Source organism: Mesoplodon mirus (genome assembly GCF_964341445.2).
Source record: "Mesoplodon mirus genome assembly, chromosome: 17".
Lineage (NCBI taxonomy): Eukaryota > Metazoa > Chordata > Mammalia > Artiodactyla > Ziphiidae > Mesoplodon > Mesoplodon mirus.
Window position 1 is genome coordinate 308,562 of NC_138993.1, and position 17,622 is coordinate 326,183.

A 17,622-nucleotide genomic window follows, 5' to 3' on the forward strand; every position below is an offset into this window, starting at 1 on the left:
TTTCTCAGCACAAGGCCTTGTATATATACCATTAGTGTCGACAACTGTTAGTAATAATGACCGCCCCTTTGGTTTGAAATTGTTAACCAAATCTCCCCATCGATGGGTAGGTAGATTGGCTTCTCCACTAAGGCCGCTACGATCCACTAGCGAAGGAAGACAACTTCAACATAAAGGATCGTTCGCTACTTGCGACGTCTAAAGCAATATAGTGAGTAATGCGTGCTGGTGATGCTTTCGACACAGGTTGGGCCATGAAACGCTTCCTGAGGACCACGCGGCCTTGTCTCTCAGGGTCCAGGGGGTAAAACAAAAAACAGCTTCGGGCAGCCGGCCGCCCCAGGCTGACTTGGGGGATGGCTGGAGCTTCCTCGCCGCCGATTGGCTCCCTGGAGCCGCCGCCTCCGGTGATTGGCCACTGCCGCGAGGGACGACGGGACGGCACGCGGCGCTGGCCTCACATCTGAGGCGGCGACGATGCAGGCGGCGGCGGCGTCCTCTTGCGGGCAGGTGGAGAGCGAGAGCCAGGCCTGGGGAGCCGCCGAGGCCCTGTGCAGCCGGTGTGGAAGAAGGTCGTCCGGAGCTCCGGGTGAGGGGCTGGGGGTCAGCCGCGGCCCGCCGGCCGGCGGGGGAGCCGAGGGACGGGCGGGTGGGCAGTGGCCGCGGCGGCGAGAGAGAGCGGGAGAGCCCAGGCCCCGAGCCCGAGTCCTCAGGCCGCTTGCGAGGTCGGGACGCAGAGGCCTGGAGGGCGCCCCCACCCCTCCCTCACACCCTTTCAACCCCCCCTTCACCCTCCCCTTCCATTCCCTACGCCCCGCCCCCTCACCCTCACCCCTGCCCCACCCCCCGCACCCCTACACCCCCTTCGGCCCCTCCACCCGCTCACCCCCTGACCTCCCCCTCCCCCCACCCCCTCACCCCCTGCCCCTCCACCCCTTCCCCTTCACCCCCTGCCCCCTCCACTCAACCCCCTCACGCCCCCGCCCCACCCTACCCTCCACCCCCTTCCCCTCACCCCACCCCCTTCACCCGCCCCCTCCACTCAACCCTCACCCCCCACTCCCCGCCCCACCCCTGACCCCTCATCCCCTCACCCCCCGCCCCCTCCACTCCACCCCCCTTCTCCCCCAGCCGCCACACCTTGCGCCGCCCCCTCCCTCACCGACCAGTTCGCAGGTTCGGAAAAGGGGAGATGCGGGAATTTGGCCGTCATCCTGTGGTAGAGCAGCAACGACAGGTGATTTTCTTGTGTGGCTCTTGTTGTGGTAACGAAATGTTCCTAAATTAACGGGCGGGGGCGGGGGGCGTGTTGCTCCGTTTGGCTTCAGGCGTTGTTTGGAAAGCGGCCCGTCACTTTTGTGCGTCTTGTGTTCTTCGGTCCTGGGCCGTCAGGGGCACCGTGCGCTCTCCTCCGCTGAAAACGGGTTCAGGTTACTTGAACGGCACCTAACAGGCCTTAGGGTGCTGTGCCTCTGCCGGGTCCGGGGTGAGTTGTTGACTGTCAGCGCCTGGAGCTGCCAGAAAGCCTTACCGTCACCCTGTGTGACTGTCACATCTTTGTACTTGCAGAGCGAAAGTCAGTTTTCTCAGTCTCTCCGGGACGGACTCCCCTTGGGAGACCTGAGCGTGTAGAGAAAGTTGCTGTGTTTTCCGGGGGAAGAGGCAAGTTTCTCCTGCCCGGATTTCGATCGCTGCTGTTACGAACAACATCTCCATTATTTGAATGATGTAGTACTGCAGAATAGAGTTTTAGAACGTGACACTTTTTAAATCACTGGTTCTTTCATACATTCGTATTGTCGTGCTGAGAAGTACTCAGTTGGAAAGATGGTGCCTCTGCATGTAGAATTGTCAGAGTGCTTTGTAAGCTGTAATGCAGCACACCTTATCTCGACTTGTACAGTATCAGAATCTTATAAACATAAAAGCGTTTTGATTTCTTTAGTAACATTATCTCTGGAATTTAAATAGAGCTTTAAAATTTAGCTTGGTTGTAAGAAAGTTTAAGATGTTTCCTTGGCTTAAAAACTAAAGCTCTTTTTTAACAAAAGAACGCAATTATTATAATATAAATCAGCAGGAACACTATAATTTTATAGTAAATGATGACTAATTTTATTTAGCTACTTTTCCCTTTTTCTTGTGAAGTCTTTTAAAATGACAACCTTTTGAAGTGACATAGCTGTAATGTTTATTATGATAAAGTTCTGCTTAGAGTATTAAAATCTTGGTATTAGATTTTCAGTCAAGATTATGGTATTTCCCTTCATACATGCTAAGTTTGTGAAAATGATCTTTATATGGGTCGTGTGTGTGACAGTGGTGGCATCTGACTTCTGCCCTGGCTTCTGTCTTTGCCAACGTCTTAGATCATTAAGGGGGGGGGGTCTTTTTTTTTGGAGTATATTTGATTTACAATGTTGTGTTTCAGTTGTACAGCAAAGTGAATCAGTTAAACATATACACATATCCGCTCTTTTGTTTAGATTCTTTTCCCATATAGGCCATTACAGAGTATTGAGTAGAGTTCCCTGTGCTATACAGCAGGTCCTTATTAGTCATCTATTTTATATATAGTAGTGTGCATATGTCAATCCCAATCTCCCAATTTATCCCTCCCCCCCATCCCCTGGTAACCATAAGTTTGTTTTCTACATCCATGACTCTACTTCTGTTTTGCAAATAAGTTCGTATGTACCCTTTTTTAAAGTTTATTTTTATTATTTATTTATTTTTGGCTGCGTTGGGCCTTCGTTGCTGCGCGTGGGCTTTCTCTAGTTGCAGTGAGCAGGGGCTACTCTTCGTTGCGGTGCGCAGTCTTCTCATTGCGGTGGCTTCTCGTTGCGGAGCACAGGCTCTAGGCACGCGGCTTTCAGTAGTTGTGGCTCGCGGGCTCTAGAGCACAGGCTCAGTAGTTGTGGCTCACGGGCTTAGTTGCTCTGCGGCATGTGGGATCTTCCCGGACCAGGGCTCGAACCCGTGTCTCCTGCATTGACAGGTGGATTCTTAACCAGTGTGCTACCAGGGAAGTCTCTATACCCTTTTTCTTAGATTCCACATGTAAGCAATATCATATGATATTTGTCTTTCTGTGTCTGACTTAGCTTCACTCCGTATGACAATCTCTAGGTCCATCCATGTTGCTGCAAATGGCATTATTTTGTTCAGGAGAGAGGTTTTGCCAGTTTCTCATGTCGGCCCTCACTGTCCCCTTCACAGGATAGGAAATATAAATTAGCAGAGGGAAGTTATGATCAAGTAGAAAGAACATTAGACTTGGAAACAGAACTAGGTTGGAGTCTGGATTATACCATTTACCCCAGATCACGAAAATGTTTATCCATCTCTAGGTCGAATAAATATTCCCAGCCTACTTAGCTGTGATATTTACAATGACCAAATGAAGTACGTCAGAGCACTTTATATGATTATAATAGATGGCAGATTCAAAGTATTATAGGTACCAAATAACTATATAAACAAAGGCAAACAATACTACATAGCTCTGCCTGTTTTTTCTTCTGATTTTTCTCCCTCCTTCTGAGTTGTATTGTTTCTCCTGAATTTTGTTTAATCATCCATTTCTAACTAAACTAGATATCTTTTCCTATACAGGAGAATTCCCTTTAATTTTCTTCTCTGATTATACTGAATATTCAATGTTGACAAACTGAAAAGTTTAATTCACAATAGAATTTCATCAGTAGGTCACCACCATGAACTTCAATGTGGACATGCTTTTTGTGATCTGTGCTTGTTAATAACTGAAGAATACAGCACAATTACATGCCCTGATTGTGAGGTAAGTTTTATTGTCTTTCATACTGAATGCATTACAGCCTAATGTTAAAGGTTAAAATGTTAGAGAAATAAAACATACTTCTAGTTAGGAACTAGAAACTTGCATTTTTGCTGCTGAGTCTTTTAAGTAAAGAAACCTAGCAAAAGGTAAAGCTTTTCACATCCATTTTATAATTGTTCATAGAGATCAAGAAGAATGCAAGGTTAAGGTCATACACTTATTAGCCTACATATTTTGACTCTGGAGATTTCTGTGGAATATTTCCTTTTTTTATTTATTTTTATTTTAATGAAGTATATTCCTTTCAAATCTCTACACCCCCCACCCTTTTTTTGGGCCGCACAGTGAGCGAGATCTTAGTTCCCTGACCAGGGATCAAACCTGCGACCCCTGCAGTGGAAGTGCAGAGTCTAACCACTGGATGGCCAGGGAAGTCCCCAAATCTCTGCTCCCCTTTTCCACACCAATACCATGCAAGCAAATTTTGAATTTCCCCCTGACCCTCAACCTTTGCGTGTCATCAGATTTACATTTGTGGAGATGTGTAACAAAACAAAACAAAACAGAAGGCAAACAACGGCCTAAAGTTAATGTTAACTTCAGAAGTACTAAAAATAGTACAGTTACACTAAAATCTGTGCGCCCAAAATAATGAGAACAAATTAAGGATTTAAAATGAAATTTACTGAACATTCTTTGCATTTTCTACAAATATAAATGTTGCTCAGTTTATATAGTATGTTCCTGGAAAGTTGTCTTAATCTCTAAATTCATAATGTTCCACTTGAGAGATCAGAGTTTGGGGATTTGTATCCATTGTTTTCTGTGGCAAACAATTAACATAGAGGCAGAAGACCTGGAATGCAGTCCTAGTTCTGTCACCCTAAGGCTGAGTTTCCTCATTTGTGAGATGGAAATAATACCTGCTTTTTTTTTTATCTCATAGGATTGTAAGAGTCAAATCTGAATTATGTGAAAGTTCTTTACAAGCTTTAAAATAAGTGTTATAGTCGACCCTTGGTTATTTAGGTGTGGATTAACTGGTTTGCAGGTTAAATGTGATAAAAATATATATAATAATGTGTATATGCACATATAAATGTATAATTTGTGAAAGTTTCAATTATAGCATAAACATTCACATATAAGAAAACATCTGTTTTGGAATTACATACTTTACAAATCATGGCCTTTATTGTGGAAAATTCCTGTCCCCTTTCCCTTTTTTTTTTTTTTTTTGACAGTCGGTTCCTCAGATGTGGCTAGCTGCATAGTTAAGACAAAGGGGAACCTAGCTCCTGTGGTTGAAATGGAATATCCCCGACACATTGAGTCTTGTGGTGGGTAAAGAGTGAGTGAAGGGAAAAGGAAGAGACAGAACTGTCCCTGCTCATATCCATCCTGTTCTGATATTCAAAAACAGCAGGTTTATTAGAACGGTAACCTCTTGCCTTTTGTGGCAAATGACTTTGTGTTTAATGGTCTCTTAAGTCACTATGCTTGTATTATTTTTAGTGTTTTGGGTAACATCTAGTGAAGTGTTTATAGTGTATTTACAAATACTGGTTTTTGATTTTAGGGTTGTAACGAATCTATTTTGTATCATTTGACTAGTTCCGACCCTAACTTTGGGGGATATGTGATCTGTCCCATCCTTCCCTCCTTTTCCCCTGTGCTGAGTCCTTCAAGAAACCGTCCTGAAATTGTTACCACTCTTATTAGTTTTTAAAGTTTAGATTTTTCTGATATCTTATATTTGGAATAAGAGATAATGGAAGAATCAAGTCTAAATTAGTGAAAAGTCTGAATTTATAGACTATTTCAGGATTGAAGTTTATTACTTTTAAATAATGTACATTGCTCTAAAAAGTAAGATTTAGGTACCTATATTCACATTAGACATATTTATAATTTATCTTTAATGTTGAAGGCCTAGGTAGTGCTGATTATTTCAAGCTTAAGCCTAAAATGATTCCTTTCAGGGTTAATGGGTACACTTGTGTTCTTATTTTTGAGTTTGGGTGAGTATGAATTTATCTGCCAGTTTTTATCTTTTATACTTGTATGGTTTTTTTTAATAGCATCCCTTCTCTGCTTTTGATTGATATTAATGGTTAATAATAACCATTCTATAATTATATACAGCAATATGGCAGGTTTTGTTCAAGGATAGGATCATACTTAGGTACCATTCCAAAAATACTGGCATTTTATTGATAATTTAGACCTGAGTCCAAAAATACATTGGGCCATGAGGAAATGATAATTTATCCAATCAATAGGTAATTAATATATATTAGAATCCCATGTGGATTGGAAATGTTAATAACATGCAAATTGAAAATGTAAAATAGAAGAGACTATAGATAATTGTGTAATCTTGGATGGCGAAGCCTTGTTAAATATATCACTGAAGTCAGAAACCATAGAAGAAATGCCATTTAAATTTGACCGCATTTTTTCATTTACAAGTAGAAAAAAATAACCAAGCAAAAACACCACCATAAATAAAACTTAAGTGACGAGCTGTGCTGGGGGAACGGGGAGAAAATCTTTATTATATATATTAGAAGTTAAGACTCTTTACACAATTTTAACTGAAATCTTTTAAATCAGTTGTATTTAATATTTTCTTAAATTTCCTGGGAGAAATGTCCTGTATCAAATCTCCTGGCAGTAACATTAACTTCTTACTATGAAATGACCAGCCAAAGGGGCATAAATGAGAAGGTGGATAGAAATTATTAAGGTTTTAGCCCCCAATTTTGGGGAGGTGCTCTTAAAAATAACATTTGATCCAATGTTATGTTTTTAAAGTAAAGCTTTTCTCCTAATTATCTAATAATAGATAACTGTCTTTGGTACGTTATACTTGAAACCTTGCTAGGACATCCTCTTCCCACCAAAGACACTTATGTATTCACATGGGAGACTATAACACTTAGTAGTCTGCTTTATTTCTCTCAGCATTAACCTATCCTCATGAGAGTCTCCTACGTTACTTTTAATGGCTGCATAATAAACCCTGGTACATAAGTGCTGTAATCGCTTTATCAAAAACACTTAGGTGGTTTTCAAATTCTTTCACTATATTTTTGCATAATTCCTCAAACCCACTCCCACCAAAAAAAAATCCCATCAGCAGGTTCTGTTAATTTCTGTGTCTTAAAAAAAAAATCGGTGTTTGTATTTGTCACATTTAACAAAAAATGTTTGGCAATTTAATGGGCAAAAAAATGGGTATCTGCTTGTTTTAAATTGCAAATCCCTGATTACTAGTGAAATTGAGCAATTTTTCATATGTTGACTTCTCAGCTCTTCTGGGAGGATCTTTAACAGATCCTTCAAGGTCCTTTCCATATTTTCCTTTTGAATTGTCTTTTTCCTAACTTGTAAGAATACTTCATGTGATAGAAATATTAACACTTCGTTCTGTGTATTTTAACTATTGATATTTTCTCCCAATTTTTCACTTTTAATTTTATTACTTTTTTGTGTGTGTGTGTGGTATGCGGGCCTCTCACTGTTGTGACCTCTCCCGTTGCGGAGCACAGGCTCCAGACGCACAGGCCCAGCGGCTATGGCTCACGAGCCCAGCCGCTCCGTGGCATGTGGGATCCTCCTGAGCCGGGGCACGAACCCGCGTCCCCTGCATCGGCAGGCGGACTCTCAACCACTGCACCACCAGGGAAGCCCTAATTTTATTACATTTAACCATTCAGAAATGTTTCCTTTTTCAGTTGTTTTTTTCCCCCTCCTTCATGGCTTCTAAGTTTTCTTTGATTAGGCAGACTTTTCATCTCAGAATTATACATATTTATTTTTTTCAATACTTATATAAGTATTGAAGTATAAGTATTATATAAGTATTTTTAAAAGGCGCATATTAAATCTCTTTCTGTTTTATACGATGTAAGGTGGGTATGTAACTTTCTTCTTCAGAATGATTAGCTGGCTTTCCCACATGATTTATTGAATAATCCTTCATCTATTTAATGGAAATGCCATTTATAGTCTGTATGAAGTTCCCGTGTATATGAGGATCTGTTTCAGGGCTTTGTTCTGTTCATTTGCAGTTGACCCTTAGACAACTCAGGTTTGAACTGTGTAGGTCCATTTGTACGTGGTATGTTAAAATTTTTGTAATTCTTGCACATTATATTTTCCATATGAACTTTAGGATTCTATTAATTTTATGTTAGACGTGTTTTAGGGTATTAAATCTTTGTCTTCAGGAACCTAACATAATTTTCCATTTATTCAATTTTTGTTTTATGACACCCAGTAAGTTTTTTTGGTTTTCTTATTTTAGAGCTTATATTTTTCTTATTAAAGTTATCCCCAAGTATTTTAGAGTTTTGAACATACCTTAAGATAGCATTGTAAAATTTTTACAGTAAATTTTTAAAGTAGTGTTCCAAGTATTTCCTTTATAAGTGTGGTATTTTAGTTAATGTTCTGTTTAATTAATAGCTGCCAAATTACTGATTTCCTCAAAAATTAAAATAGGATAAAAATATCACATAAGTACAATTTTTCTTTGATTTAAAGAGGATTTAAGGATCTTTTCATTTATCTATGAATGGCTCACTAGTTTTTTGAATTCTGGATAAACAGAATTTATTGAATGACTTTCTGTTTTTTTGTTTTTAATCTTTTGTCCTAAGGTTGTTTCAACTATAAATACAAAACAAGAATACTGCCCAATAGATAGATGTATTAAAGAAGATTCTTTTATGGAAAAACTTCAGCCTAAAAAGTATGTTCCATGTGCACTTATTTTAGTATTTAAAGTTCAGTATGTTTCTGAAAGAGTTATTTTAGAATTATTGATTAAAGGTCATTCTTAGATTAGTGTTTCTAACCCATTGTTTACAGAGAGCTCTTTAAGTTTATAATTTGAGCTGTTAATGAAATGGAGAATCCAGCTCCTAAAGAAGCAGCATTAGTTTGTCCTTATTTAAAGTGAGGCAAAAAAAAGAATTCAAGATTACCATTTTTACACCCTATTTAATTGTTTTAGTCTCTTTCGCCTACCTTTAGCTCTTCCAGACTCTTTCCTGTTCTGTGGTTCTTCATTGCCTGTCCAAATAAAATCCAAAATCCTTTAGGCTAGCAGTCATGACTTTTCACATTACTGCTGCAGTTTCTCTGTCCAGATTTAAATGGGTGCTTAGAAACCAACAGAAGAGTTATTTCTTTGGGTACTAAAACCATTTAGCTAAAGTCTGGCAACTGGTTATTGATAGAACCAGCGATAGCACTCAGGCTCATTGAATGCAGGTACTGCTCCCAGCTCCTCTCTGTATTCCATCAGTCACTTCCTCCATAAGCTCTGAGTGGAGTGATGAGAATAAATCTTCAGGAATCTTTGTGGCTCTGTGTGAGTCATACATATAGGAGCACCTACGTATCTAGCAGATGACTTACTGTGTGAGGGAGACCGACTTTAAAAGGGCAGTAAAGGTTGTGCACCCGCTCCAGAGGAGGGATCCCCTGCTCAGCTCCAGCCAGTCCCTGGAGCTGTGTGTTGAGACCATCCCAGTAGTCCCAGATTATCCTTTTCTTTTCCAAGACAAAAGAGAAATCTGGACTTCTATGTGAAACTTCCTTACTTTTTAAACATCATGCAAGTCATGTACCTTTGTCTAGATATGTATAATGTCAAATACAGTTGCAAAGTAAAATTTTACTTTCAGAAGTAGATGAATCTGTTTTAGGTACCCCATTTTTTTTCCAAATTGCCATTTTTTAATTAGTTCTCCATGTCGAGTGTACTTAATGTTAGAAACTCCTGTTTCCTAATTTCAGTAGAGTTTGGTTTAAATAGTCATATATTTTAAAATAGAAGTATTCCTTGATACATATAGTATTTCCTACCTGATTTGTCTTTAATATTTTGAAACAGGAATTGAATGATGGACTCCTTATGGCTAATGCATTCACATATGTCTTCAAAAACATGAATATCCACTTTTTAAAGTAATTGAATGTTTAAAAATTACCTAGTGTATTATTCTATGAGAGTAACATTTAATCATAGTAAACTATTATAGGCTATGATTAACTTATTCAGCAAACACTGAGTGCTTACTGTGTGCCAGCCAACACAGGGATATAAAGATAAAAATAGGCCGAAACTCTAGCATCTGTAGACAAGAAATGCAGCTTACTCTTCTGTTGAAATTAACTTGCCTAGTAAATTCATTACCTTTATGTACATTAGGCAGGCCTATAAGTACATTTTTTAATAGCTGGCATTTGTGTGTATAAATACTTTAATTGAGCTTAGGACAGTTAAATGATTATCAACATCTCTACCAAAAAATACCAGGGAAGGAGAGATGATTAGGAAATTAAAGCACAATTTATACTGTAAGCTGTTATTTTTAGGAATTTGTTAAGTTGAATTCTTTTTTTTTTTTTTTTTTTTTTTTTTTTTGCTGTACGCGGGCCTCTCACTGCTGTGGCCTCTCCCGTTGCGGAGCACACGCTCCGGACACACAGGCTCCGCGGCCATGGCTCGCGGGCCCAGCCGCTCCGCGGCATGTGGGATCTTCCGGGATCGGGGCACGAACCCGTGTCCCCTGCATCGGCAGGCGGACTCTCAACCACTGCGCCACCAGGGAAGCCCCTGTTAAGTTGAATTCTTGATTAAAATTGTTTTATGTGAAAGCGTATTTAGTCATGGTTTTCCTCTCTTTGCATATCATAGATAATTGAGAACCCACTGTAAGTGTTCTTATAAATCATCGTAAGAATTATTTTTGATAGAGGGTAAAAATCAGAATAGAAGATTTAAATCATTATATAAATGTTGATACTTAAAATAATGTACTTGACATTTTTCCAGGATGGAGAATTGTTCTCAGGACTTTAAAAAGACTGCTGATCTACTAACTGTTGGTTTAGAACATTCAGCCTCCACACATGGGACTGTTTTGAAGCCATCAACTGTAATAGAGGTATGAAAAATGTAATTCATGAAGTGAGATGAGGCCAAACATTTTTACTTTTCTCTGGTAGCTTAACTTGCCTCTCCTCTCAAGGGTCCTATAATTATAGATTGTTTTGGAAGCTTAAAGGTAACAGAGGTAAACCTACACTCCTTGCATGAATCTCTTGTTTTATTCTAAACTATGTCTCAACAATTCTCTTTTCTTCCCAAGGCAGCCCATTCTACCTTTGACCAACTCTGTTAGGGCTCTTGATATTTACGTGTATGTAGCAGCTTCCCTTTGAACCTAGTTACTGAATTCAGATTCTGTGAAACTTGTTTAAAGTACAAGCTTCTAAATTCTTTTCTTTAAAAAAATTTTTTTTTGATGTGGACCATTTTAAAGTCTTTATTGAATTTGTTACAATATTGCTTCTGCTTTATGTTTTGGTTTTTTGGCCGTGAGGCATGTGAGATGTTGGCTCCCTGACCAGGGATCAAACCCACACCCCCTGCAGTGGAAGGCAAAGTCTTAACCACTGGACCGCCAGGGAAGTCCCACAAGTTTCTAAATTCTAAGTGTGATTTTCCAGTTGTTTTAATGACAACTAAAAGGCCTAATGGCACTCGTTGATGATGATGTAATTGTTGGAAGATTTGAATTGTACCAGTAACTACTTTTGATGACTTTAAATAATGTATTCTTTTAATTGAAGGTTAGAAACCGAATAAACTCCAAAATGCAGTTGAATGGAGTATTAAGTTTTTTTGTTAAGGAGATCATTAGTGGGCTGCGAGAGGAGAGAGCACTATTTTCAGTGTTTAAATCTTAATGTAGCCTAATCATAATCTTGTTTCCTTAAAAACTATTACTTTTTACATGTATATATTTATGGCCGCGATAAAATTTTCAGGTAGTTTTAAGTTGCAAAATGTTTATAGGACATAATCCCATTTATTCAAAAAGATAGCTAAAAAAAAGAAATCCGGAATGCTATCACCAAAACTCTAAAATGTTCATTGTTGCTTGTTTTCAGATTTCTGTAATGGGTCTATGTTGCTTTTGTAGCCAAAACGGTAGCTTGATGTTTCTACAACTAATACAGTATATCTAAGCATCTATTTTTGTATTTTGTATTTGTATGTGGTCCCCCTACCCCTTTTTAGGAGACTGAAACTGTGGAAGAAATTGATGAAGCATTGAAGGTGGCAGGCCAAAATTTTGAACAATTAAGTATTGCTGTAAAAGTAAGCATTCTGAATGATCAAAGTCTATCATTAATTAAGGCATGTTCTCTTTAAATGTGTATATTTAGATGTAACATCACTGAAGGTAGAGCTTAGCGCTGAGTTATTAAGTATGATAATCTAATGAGAGAGAAACGTACAAAAGAATGGAAAACTCTCACGGCCTGCTAGGATTAGTCTCCTGGCATTGTTGTGCTAGCAGCCTACTGCAGTTGGAGCTCTATTAAAGAACTCTCATTTCTGCTTGCTGTGAGCTGAATTTTGTCTTGGAAGCATTGCAGATCACCCTTCTAACATTGCTCATTATTTGGCTGTATACTGTTGCACTGAGTCTTATGCTCTTTTCTTTCTTACCTCATCACCCAAGAGAGAGACTCCCTCATTTATTGACAAACAGCAAGCTCCTTGAACCTAGCAATGGCAAATTTACAACCAGAGCATTCAGAAGGTTATAGTTGATATGAAATTTAAGACTTCGACAGATGAGTTTAGGAGGGGGGTAAAAATTCAACCCATAACAGGTTCATGTCCTTCTCACATGCAAAATACATTCAGCACATCTCACACCCCCAAAATTCTTAACCTATTTCAGCATCAACTCTAAGTCCAAAATCTCATCTAAGTATCTTCTAAATCAGGTATGGGTGAGACTCAGGGTATGACTCATGCTGGGGCAAAATTCCTCTCCAATCTGAAAGTGTGAAACTAATAAATTATCTCCTTCTAAAATACGTTGGTTGGGCAAGCATAGGATAGACATTCCCATTCCAAAAAAGGAAAAATTGAAAGAAAAAAAAAAGATCTCAAGCAATGATTCTTTGTTTAAATTTATAAAGAAGTATGTAGAATAGTCAACATTTTAATTCAAGTATTTTTAAAATATTTTATATAGGTATAAAGGTTTTTTTTTTTGGCCGCAGCATGCAGGATCTTAGTTCCCTGGCCAGGGATTGAACACATGCCCCGGTACTGGGACCGCAGAGTCTTAACCAGTGGACTGCCAAGGAATTCCCTAATGTTATATTTTAAGTTTTTATGAATTTAAGGAATCCTGCCAGAGAGAAACTCAGCTATCCAAAATGATTCATTTCCTGTACTGATTAAAAGTGATAAGAAGTTTAGAAAACTTAGTCAATTTTCTAGGCCTTTTTGCTAATTTATCAGTACAGAGTGCTAACAAAGATGTGATCTTGTTGACAAGTACCAGGATTTAAAGTTTAACCTTTTGACTTATTTTTATTATCTGATCTCTTGTGTTGTTATTTTGAAAAGTCCAAAAAGTACCTTTTACTTTCAAAAGTATGTTGAATAGTACAGTTCCTACAAAATAAAAATACCAAATTAGGTCTTTGTATTATGCTCTTCCCAGATGCTCGAACATACATACAATCAAAGAAAAGAGGAGACAGTCAGTCTTCTAGAGGTTCTGGAGAAGCAGTTTGATCAGCTTTTCACTTCTCTTGATTCCAGGTAATAAGTTAAAAATATAGACTCAGTGCAACTGAAGCTTTTAACATTAACTTGTCATTTTATTCCTTTGTACAGACTGAAGAAATGAGTAAATTTTAAACGAGTTTGGAAGGTAATGGGTGGTCCCTACAGGCTGATGTTTACAGCTTCAAAATGAAGAACTATTTATTTATTCATTTAGCCTATTTGTCATCTAGTCCCAAAGCTGTTAAAATAAATAATTTCTTTCTTAAAGCAGTCAGCACAGAAAAATACTTTCTAATTCTGAATCCTGTTGTAGAATTCAGCATACTTGGGAAAATGCAAACATACATTTTCATGTGGATAATTCCATCTTTTTTTTTTCAGGTATTTGCATCAGAGCATATAATACTCTAGTGATTTTCCTAAACAAATACCATACTGTTACATATCCATTCTTTTTAAAAACGTTGATATATATGATCTCAAATAACCTTTAATCACACTTTGCATTTCAAGAGACAGGCTCATAAAAGTTGTGATAAATATATTTAGAACTGGTACTTGCCTGTTTGGCTCTTAGTTCATTTTTTCAGTCTGATTAGGATGACTAGAGCATATGCTCAACACCATGAATGAATCAGTTGATATTCTTTATTCCTCAATGCTGATGGTATCTCACATTTGGTATTTAATTATAACACTTAAGTGATAGGTCATGTGCATGCATTTAAAAAATATTTCTTAAAAGTAGTGAATATGGGGCTTCCCTGGTGGCGCAGTGGTTGAGAGTCCGCCTGCCGATGCAGGGGATGCAGGTTCGTGCCCCAGTCCGGGAAGATCCCACATGCCGCGGAGTGGCTGGGCCCGTGAGCCATGGCCGCTGAGCCTGTGCGTCCGGAGCCTGTGCTCCACAGTGGGAGAGGCCACAACAGTGAGAGGCCCGCATACCGCAAAAAAAAAAAAAAAAAAAAAAAGTAGTGAATATACATAATGAAATTTACCTTTTTAACCATTTAAAAATACAGTTTAGTGGTGGGAGGAGGGGTAAATCAGCAGCTTGAGATGAACATACACACACTATATATAAGATAGATAACCAACAAGAACCTACTGTATAGCACAGGGAACTGTACTAAATATTCTATGATAACCTTTTTGAGAAAAGAATCTAAAAAAGAATGAATATACGTATATGTATAACTGAATCACTTTGCTGTATACCTGAAACTAACACAACACTGAGTATCAACTATACTCCAATAAAATTATAATTAAAAAAGTACAGTTTAGTGGCATATGGTAATTTTATGTTTAACTCTTTGAAGACTGCCAAACTGCATTCTATGGTGGCTACACATGTTACATTCCCACCAGCAGTGCACAAAGGTTCCAATTTCTCCACATCCTCACCAACATTTGTTGTTTTTTTTTAAAAGATGAGCCATTTTCAGAATGTGAAGTGATGTCTCATTTTTGGATTTGACTTACATTTCCGTAATGGCTGGTATTGTGAAGCACATCTTTTCATGTGCTTATTAATTGACCATTTGTTTATTTTCTCTGGAGAGGTATGTATTCCAGTCCTTTGCCCAATTTTGATTTGGATTATTTATTTTGTTGTGGTTGGAGTAGGAGTTCTTTATACATTGTGGATGTTAGTCCTTTATCAGATACATCATTTTCAGATATTCTCTCTCTCTCTGTGGCTTACCTTTTGTTTGTGTTTTTTAAAAAAGTTTTTTATTGGAGTATAGTTGATTTACAATGTTGAGTTAGTTTCAGGTGTACAGCAGAGTGATTCAGTTACACATACATGTATTCTTTTTCAGATTCTTTTCCATTATAGGTTATTACAAGATACTGAATAGGGTTCCCTGTGCTGTACAGTACGTCCTTGTTGTTTATCTACTTTATATAGGGTAGTGTGTATCTGATAATCCCAATCTCCTAATTTATCCCTCCCTTCCTTTCCCCTTGGGTACCATAAGATTGTTTTCTATGTCTATGAGTCTGTTTCTGTTTTGTAAGTAAGTTCATTTATATTATTTTTTAGATTCCACATAAAAGTGATATATGATATTTGTCTTTCTCTGACTTCACTAAGTATAATATTCTCTAGGTCCATCCATGTTGCTGCAAATGGCATTATTTCATGCTTCTTTATGGCTGAGTCGTATTCCATCATATACATATATCACATCGTCTTTATCCATTCATCTGTTGATGGACACTTAGGTTGCTTCTGTGTCTTGACTATTGTAAATAGTGCTTCTGTGAACATTGAGGTGCATGTGTCTTTTTGAATTAGAGTTTTCGTCTTTTCCAGATATGTTCCCAGGAGTGGGATTGCTGGATTATATGGTAACTCTATTTTTAGTTGTTTTTTTTTGTTTGTTTGTTTTTGCGGTACGCAGGCCTCTCACTGTTGTGACCTCTCCTGTTGTGGAGCACAGGCTCTGGACGCGCAGGCTCAGCGGCCATGGCTCACGGGCCCAGCCGCTCCGCGGCATGTGGGATCTTCCCGGACCGGGGCACGAACCCACGTCCCCTACATCGGCAGGCAGACTCTCAACCACTGAGCCACCAGGGAAGCCCCTATTTTTAGTTTTTTAAGGAACCTCCATACTGTTCTTCATAGTGGCTGTATCAATTTCCATCCAATCTGGAATCAATTTCCATCCAATTTCACTCTACACCAACGGTGTAGGAGGGTTCCCTTTTCTCCACAGCCTCTCCAGCATTTATTATTTGTAGACTTTTTGATGATGGCCATGCTGACTCATGTGAAATGATACCTCATTGTAGTTTTGATTTGCATTTTTCTAATAATCAGTGATGTTGAGTATCTTTTCATATGCCTGTTGACCATCTGTATGACCGTCCTCTTTGGAGAAATGTACGTTTAGGTCTTTTGTCCATTTTTGGTTTTTTTTTTTTTTTATATTGAGCTGTATGAGCTGCTTGTATATTTTGGACATTAAGCCTCTGTTGATCACATCGTTTGCAAATATTTTCTCCCAGTCCATAGGTTGTCCTTTGTTGTCTTGTTTATGGCTTCTTTTGCTGTGCAAAAGCTTGTAAGTTTGATTACGTCCTATTTGTTTATTTTTTGCTTTTATTTCTTTTGCCTTGAGAGACTGACCTAAGAAAACACTGCTTCTGTGGCTTGTCTTTTCACTCTCTTGATAGCATTCTTTGATCCACAAAAGTTTTTAATTGATAAAGTCCAGTTTATCTGTTTTTTCTTTTGTTGCCTGTGTTTTGATGTCATATCCAAGAAATCATTGCCAAATCTAACATCATGAAGCTTTCCCCCCCTGTGTTTTCTTCTAAGAGTTTTATAGTTTTAGCTCTTACATTTAGGTCTTTGAGTCATTTTAAGCTAATTTTTGTATGTAGTGTAAGGGAAGGGTCCACCTTATTCTTTCCCATATGGATATCCAGTTTTCCCAGCACCGTTTGTTGAAACGATGGTCTTTTCTCCATTGAATGGTCTTGGCACTCTTGTCAAACCTCAGCTGAAGCGTACCGGTGAAGACTTATTTCTGGGCGCTCTGCTCTGTTCTGTGGGTCCATCTGCCTGTCCTTGGGGCAGCAGCACACTGTTGTAATTACTGCGGCTTTGTAGCAAGTTTTGACGTCAGGGTGTGTGAGCTCTCCAGCTTTGTTCTGTTCCAAGGTTGTTTTGGAAGTTTAGGGTCCCTTGAGGTCTCATGTGACTTTTAGGATGGGCTTTTCTATTCTACATGAAACATCATTGGGATTTTGATAGGGATGGCTTTGAATTGTAGATTGCTTTGCGTATTGACATCTTAACAATATTAAATCTTCTGGTTCATGAACGTGGGAGATCTTCCCATTTATTTTGTCTTCATTAATTTCAGCAGTGTTGTGTAGTGTACAACAAGTGTACAAGTCTGTGGCATCCTCAGTTATGTTTATTCCTGAGTATATTCTTCTTTTTATTCTGTTGTAAAATGAATTGTTAATTTCCTTTTTGGACTGTTCATTGTTAGTGTGTAGAAATGCATCTGATTTTTTGTGTGTTCATTTTGCATCCTACATCTCTGCTGAATTTGTTTATTAGACCTACTGGTATTTTTGTGGCATCTTTACCTATAAGATCATGTCATCTGCAAAAAGAGATCATTTTCCAACTTCTTGTAAATTTGGATGGCTTTTATATCTTTCTTTTTTTTGC

General features: G+C 38.6%; 1 protein-coding gene across 1 annotated transcript in view; it reads left to right on the forward strand.

Moving 5' to 3' along the window:
• Window positions 1–477: 477 nt before the first annotated feature.
• The window catches only part of RNF17 (ring finger protein 17), a gene marked incomplete at its 5' end in the record, with an annotated part of 115,303 nt that continues 98,158 nt past the window's right edge, over window positions 478–17,622 (forward strand). Inside the window, 7 exons of the mRNA XM_082602146.1 lie at window positions 478–649; window positions 1,132–1,176; window positions 3,708–3,802; window positions 8,470–8,561; window positions 10,656–10,767; window positions 11,907–11,987; window positions 13,357–13,457. Of these exons, the coding sequence (XP_082458272.1) occupies window positions 478–649; window positions 1,132–1,176; window positions 3,708–3,802; window positions 8,470–8,561; window positions 10,656–10,767; window positions 11,907–11,987; window positions 13,357–13,457 (698 nt within the window). The remainder of the gene's footprint in view (window positions 650–1,131; window positions 1,177–3,707; window positions 3,803–8,469; window positions 8,562–10,655; window positions 10,768–11,906; window positions 11,988–13,356; window positions 13,458–17,622) is intronic.